At 47.3% G+C, this 6,180-nt stretch overlaps 1 protein-coding gene across 1 annotated transcript; it reads right to left on the reverse strand.

The window, feature by feature from the left end:
• Positions 1-531: 531 nt before the first annotated feature.
• LOC147800120 (uncharacterized) lies at positions 532-5,801 on the reverse strand. Its single transcript, XM_087133505.1, has 3 exons — positions 5,619-5,801; positions 3,135-4,426; positions 532-2,799 (listed from the first exon to the last, which is right to left on the reverse strand). Exons 2-3 carry the CDS (start codon positions 4,417-4,419, stop codon positions 860-862), a joined length of 3,225 nt encoding a protein of 1,074 aa, XP_086989631.1. The 5' UTR covers positions 4,420-4,426; positions 5,619-5,801; the 3' UTR covers positions 532-859.
• Between the last annotated feature and the right edge of the window lie 379 nt (positions 5,802-6,180).

A 6,180-nucleotide genomic window follows, 5' to 3' on the forward strand; every position in this document is an offset into this window, starting at 1 on the left:
GTTTAGCAATTGTACATAAAAAGACATTACGTAGCATACTGTTCAAAGTTTTGGAAGTCATATTGGCTTTTCTTTTTGTCGAATGACGTCGACGTTACTCTCTGTCTTTTCCGCAGGCTTTCTACATGAAGATATTTTGTGAGCTGTGAGTAATTGCTACAAACATGATGAGGAAGCTGAGCCATACATGTTACTTTCATTAGCCACTGAAGCATTTCACAAGTCACTTCGGGTGCTTTGTGTCCCCAGATGTTAAAACATCCTCATCATCATCTGCTTCATCTGAAGGCCTCGAATGTGAAGCCAAACGAGTGTTTCATCCCGTTCATGCAAAGACAGTTGTACCACGCTCTGACTTGGGTGGTCACCCAGGCTATAGGTTCGTGTTGGTTATACGTGTGTTGCTCAAAAGTAATATTTTACGTCTTGAATCTATTTCTGAGGAAAATCTGCTTGTGTCTTCATTTTTAATGTAGGATTTTCACGGATTATTCAATTCCATTAAGAAATTGTTTCCTGTAGAATTCGTACTCCAGATGACAGGTGTTTTAATTTAAATCGTTCATAAACATAAGAAATTAAGATTCAAGTCACTTTCGTTTTTCTTTGAGTGACTTTTGCTGTATTTCCAAGAGTTCATTTTTTCTACACTTTTTATCTATATGATGCAGAAAAACTGCTGCGAACTTCTTGATAGCTAGAATGACTTATTACATGTATACAAATCCAGAAGGCTTGACGTTTCGATCCTGGCAGAATCTTTCTCAGGACACATCATGGAAGTGGGTCAAAATATCGAATTCAAAGGATGGTATAACCCCTTGGAAAAAATCCTCTTAAATTTTTTGGCCATACATTTCTAGTTCTGTTTTGGGAAGAGCGGTAAATCATATCCGAAGCAAGCAAAGGCTGAGTTGTGGTACCAGTGTGCATAGCGCGGATCTTGTCTCATCTCTACTCGAGCCTCTTTGATCGCTTGTGACGGACGCACGCCAATTTGACACAGTCGGTTGTAGAAGTGCTTGACAAATTCAGCCGCGTCCAAGTCTAGGACCTTCCAGAAGGTGGCCACCACAGTCTCCGCTCCAGCGGCCCGGGCAGCATCGGCCAGGCTGCGGACGGATTCCTGGAACGTCGCAGAGCCCACTCCAGACAGGCACATGGAGAGCACGACTAGCCGAGTCCCCCGGAGATCCAGGCCAGATATGGCAAGGGAGGACAGCATACCCGACCCGGTGCGTAGATCGATTTCGCTGTAGCGCCGGCTGGCATACGTGTTGTATCCTGCCAGAACCACTGCCGATTTGGTGTCGTCCCAAAAATTCCCACGGTAAGCACTGATATCAGGTTGACTGAAGCCGTGACTGCTTAAGTGGACAACAAAGGGAGACTTCAACCGCAGGACAGCTGAGACGGTGGCGTCGTCGCCAGAAATTTTATGGACATTTAACTCCGGCCCCAACATTGTCAGTATTTCTTCCACGTTGTCGCTCTCCTCCCTGCTGTGCAGCAACTGGCTAACTGTACCTCCTGTACTCGAAGGTTTCCAGAGGTCCTTCAACCTCTGAACGAGATCTCTGTTATTACCTCCCGATGAATCTTTCAGGTTGAAGTTGGGATCGCCGATGATGAAGCAATCTGTGTTGTCAGATAACGTAGACAGGCATTTCTTCTGTGGTGTCTGCATGTATTGTTGATTCTTCTCTCTATCAGAGGTGTCCGGGGGCTGCTCCATCTCTGCGGTTTGATGATGCTCTTTATCCGTCTTGTCACCGCTAGTTGCCTTTGAATTTTCTGCTCCCCCAGTATCTTCGTCGGCTGTGCCATTTGGCTGATGATCTGCGACGTCTTGGTTAGGGGTTTGGTTCCTGGTGCCATAAAGTGCCACCTGATGCATCACTTCTTCTCGAAGAAGTTCCCTCCCCGAGCTGATATAGGAGACCGAACAAGTATCAAAGACATAGTCACCGCTCGGTTCTTGGAGGAGCTCCAGCGGAAGACAGGTCAGCATCAAGTCCGGCGCAATGTAAACATGTTTCACCTGCTCACTTTTAAACTGCTGTAACACCGAATCGGGGAATATCGCTTCCGTCAACCGTAGGCTCGCGTCAGTGTCAGGATCGTTCATCTGTGCAACTGATTTGTCGAGCGCCTCTCGCCACTTCGAAGCAGCAGCTTTGCACTTGCTGCTGTCGAGGGGAAACCAGTGCGGTTCCTGGGAGTATTCTATTACAAGCAGATGCATCCTGAGGACTGCCCGGGAATCCACCTCTGCCGATTCATATTCCCCGAGCAAGATGTAATCCAAAACCATCTCATCCGGCTTTAGCGCTGCGCGAATGCGGGCGGCTGTCGGGGTCTCGACGACGGCCTTGAAACAAAGGTGCGAGTTCCGCCGGAGAAACTCCATCTCTTTGGCCTCGTGGGTCTTTCTGAGGTCTTGGACAACATCAAGGGGGTAAGGCTGTTGGAGATTGCCCGTGGCTTGCAGACTGAGGATGGTGGAGTAGGTGTCCAGGTAGTGCCGTCCAAGTCCGTGCCGGATGAGGGTGGCTCGGAACTCAGTCAGCAAGGACCTCCAGCGAACGGCCACATCAATGAAGAAGCCTGGGTTGTCCTCCTTGAGCAGTAAAGCATTCATCATGACGCCCTGTCTGACTGTGGAGAGCTGTGTTGGCGCGTCATCCAGACCTATCACGCCACGAGCCATCTGGAGACCGAACACGGTGAACATGACCCTCTCCCCCAACTCAAAAACCTCCTTAGCAAGGTCTTTCTCCTTAATCCTAAGACAAACATCTGTAAAAAGGAAAGACAATGCAAAATTGACAGGATATATAAACTCAACATTTCTTCTGTACGTATACTGATGGTAAAGTTTTTAACGCCTTGTTTCTTGTTGTGCACTGTGATCTGACTGTCATAAAATTAATGGTATTCAATATGAGATAATCTTTCATCTACAGAAGGAACACTATGAGCAAAATTTCTGCATTAATCTGTACATCTGAGAAGGAACACGTCAATCAAACAGTCTGTTTTTTTACTCTTTCAGTTTTAATATGATTTTGATATGGTTTCTAATCTTTTATCTAAACATTGTTTCAAAAGTGCACAAGCAAGGGGGATAATACTTGTCAATGTCAGCAGGTCTTCACCGTCGCGTATGAACAGTTCCCCCGCTTGTTTCTCCTTCACTTTTTTCAGTCGTTCTGCAATGTATTTCCTGACCTCGGCCAGACACTTGTCTACATCTCTCCGCGCAAACTCCGCGTTCATCTTGACTGGCTCATCGGGGAGACCCCTGGTGGTGACGAACGCACCCGTCTGGTGTGCCGATAAGATATTCCTGACGTTTGCAACGATGCGGGTGCTGATGTCGACCAACTCCGTGTATTCCAACGCAGTGCAGGGATAGGTCTCGAGCAGTCGGTCCATCTTGAGGCAATACTCCTCCATCAGTGAGGTGTCTTCTCCTGTAAGCGTCCCCCCTGCGACGAACGAGTCCAGAAAGCCACCTACTGTTCCCAGGTGGACGCCAATGTACTCCGGAGTGTTCATGATAGACTGCTCGAAGATCGGCAGACACAGACTTAGCTTGTACTGTATAACTCGGTGGCAAGTGTTTGAGCAGTTGAGGACATAGGTGCGGGACAGAATGACTATCATAGCCAGGGCGACAAGGGGCCGGGCGATGTCAGCCAAGGCCACGTGCAACGCAGAAAGGTCAGAGCAGAATTGCTTGGTCTTCTCGAGGGAACTGTTTAGCAGTTTAACTGGGATACCCGGTGCAGTGGGATCCAGATTAGCGGCTACAGCCTCCACCCAATTCATCACCGAATGGCACGGTGGCTGTCCAAACGCAGTCATGATGTGCTGAAACTCCTCCGCTGTTTGCTTCAGAAGCATGGTCATCAGTTCCTCTGTCATTCCTGCGGACGTGGACGTCCTGGAAAACAGCGATAGCAAGAGGATTGCTAGATAATTCTCCGAGAGTAGGACTATGCCGGTTGGCAGAGACAGGGACTTCTCGAACTCGCCAAAAATGGAGCGGCAGGCCCTCAGCCAGGCGGACGCGAACTCTCGGCAGGTGGCGTTGCTCTTGAGGAGTTTAAAGCCGTCCTGTGCAGCCGGGAGGACCTCGAGGTGCCTCTCCAGGGCAGCCAGGGCGCTGCACTTCCTCCAATAGCCTTTGGCCCACCCGGGGTCGATCGTTATAGCCAGCTCGGCATCTTCTAGGGCCTTTTCGTTTTGATTGAGTTTCAGGTATGCCAGGCTTCGATTAGTCAGCAAGCAAGCAGCTACTTTGTCCTGTGTCAGTGTCAGGGCGCGACTGTAGGCAGACAAAGCCCCCTCGTAGTCTGGTGGCTTGGCTCTCATCAGCTGGTTCCCCAATTCCTTCAGCTCCTCGAACGACATCTTTCATCTTCAAAGAGGAAAGGAAATCAACTTATAAACGGATTCTTATTTGTGATAAATTAACATTGACCCTAAAAGAGCCGAGGTCAAAATCCGCCCCTTTCCAATTTTATTTCCAACATCGTCGTTTTCTTCACGCAAGACCAGCGGTCTATGTGTTTATATGTTTGTGGGCCTATCTGCCCTGAGCTGAAGTGCACCCCCAATCGGCGAAAGAAAGACAGGTGGTTACGCAGACCATACAAGCCAAAAATAAATTAGTGACGTGTACTCAGCGAGCTTAGCGTCAAAGGCGCATATAATTGTGCGCTTCATGGCGCTCGGATCGGAGCGGATGTGCCCTCCTGTTTTTTTGAGTTCCTGATCTAGTAGTTTCGGGGGGGGGGCAAGAAAGAAGGAGGGAGTGTCAAGTCAAATGGCCTAGTGGGTAATTTAATGCGAGCATATTTGAAAAGCATTAACGCAAAAAATACCTCACTGAACTACTGGTGGAACGGGTTATTTCAAGGATGAAAAAATAATAACGGCCTTTCACAATAGTGCGCTTCCAAGAGTTTGCAAAGCGTTGGCCAATCACAATGTCTGAAATTTGTCGACCCATGCAATGATGCCTGCATTGTTTAATAAAAAAGCTAATATCCTCATGCCCATAAATTAAAACCCGAATTGGGTCATTGCAAGAAATCCACCTACATGTAGGTCAAATGCAACTTCCGGGACTTAAAACCGGTCCATCCATATTCGGTGACCCGGAGCAGTGAAGGCCTACCGTAGGCCAGTATAGGCTCAGATGGGGGTGGGGGGAGGGAGGCGTTTCGGTGGATCAATCCGCCCTTGCTCATGGCCAGTTTTTAAGAAGCCTAGAGGTAATATGCGTCTGAAGGGGATTTGAAAAATTACCCTAGTGCAGGGGTCTTTTGTCTCATACGACAAAATTCAAATGACTTCATCAACGGCATCGGACAAATATACATGTATCATGTATAGTACTGCCCGGGAATGTATTAGTACCCTATCCCCCATGGTCCATAAAATATCCCGAACCTGTAGGCCTACTTGTAAAAATGGTGGATCCGCCGCCACCAATGCATCGTTCACCGTCGCGTCCCCGTTTGCAAATCGTGCGAACCGCGACAAACAACGTTAACACTAAAATCATGTGAAACATTACAGCAAACCTTTACAATAATGCAGTTTACCTGAGATGCTACTTTTAATCTGTCTGCAATCAAGAAAAATAAGTGTTTCAGGAAACTCGATGCCGGGGGCTGAGGATGGAGACGACCGCCGGAATGTGCCACGCGACGAAACGAAAAACCCACTCAAAGATTTGGCAAGATGGCGACGTATATACAGCATTCTTGTATGCTCGCTAGATTACATGTTCTCATGCATAGATTTCATAGAATTGCTCTATATTAAGCTCGTGGAAGGGAAATCCCCGGCAATAAATACGGGTTTCTGTACAATTTCTACCTGCATGGTCGAATTCAGTGAATTCTTTCTTTCATTCTTTTCTGTTTGATTACACAACCTAGAAAAGTGAATTGGGAAGTCTGGGTAATAATCATTAGAACACTTGTTAACATTGCTTTGTTTGATCTCAGTTATGTCATGTACATAATACATGTACATGTACAGGTGTATGTATATGTACACGTACAATCTCAATGTACATGTACATGTACATGTACACGTATTGTATGTATAAGGTCCCTATTCAATCATACTGTTACCACCAGAGGGCGCGCTTTCACTTTT

Source organism: Acanthaster planci, linkage group LG02, assembly GCF_054643075.1.
Source record: "Acanthaster planci isolate LZ-2023a linkage group LG02, COTS_SCS, whole genome shotgun sequence".
NCBI classification, from domain to species: Eukaryota; Metazoa; Echinodermata; class Asteroidea; order Valvatida; family Acanthasteridae; genus Acanthaster; species Acanthaster planci.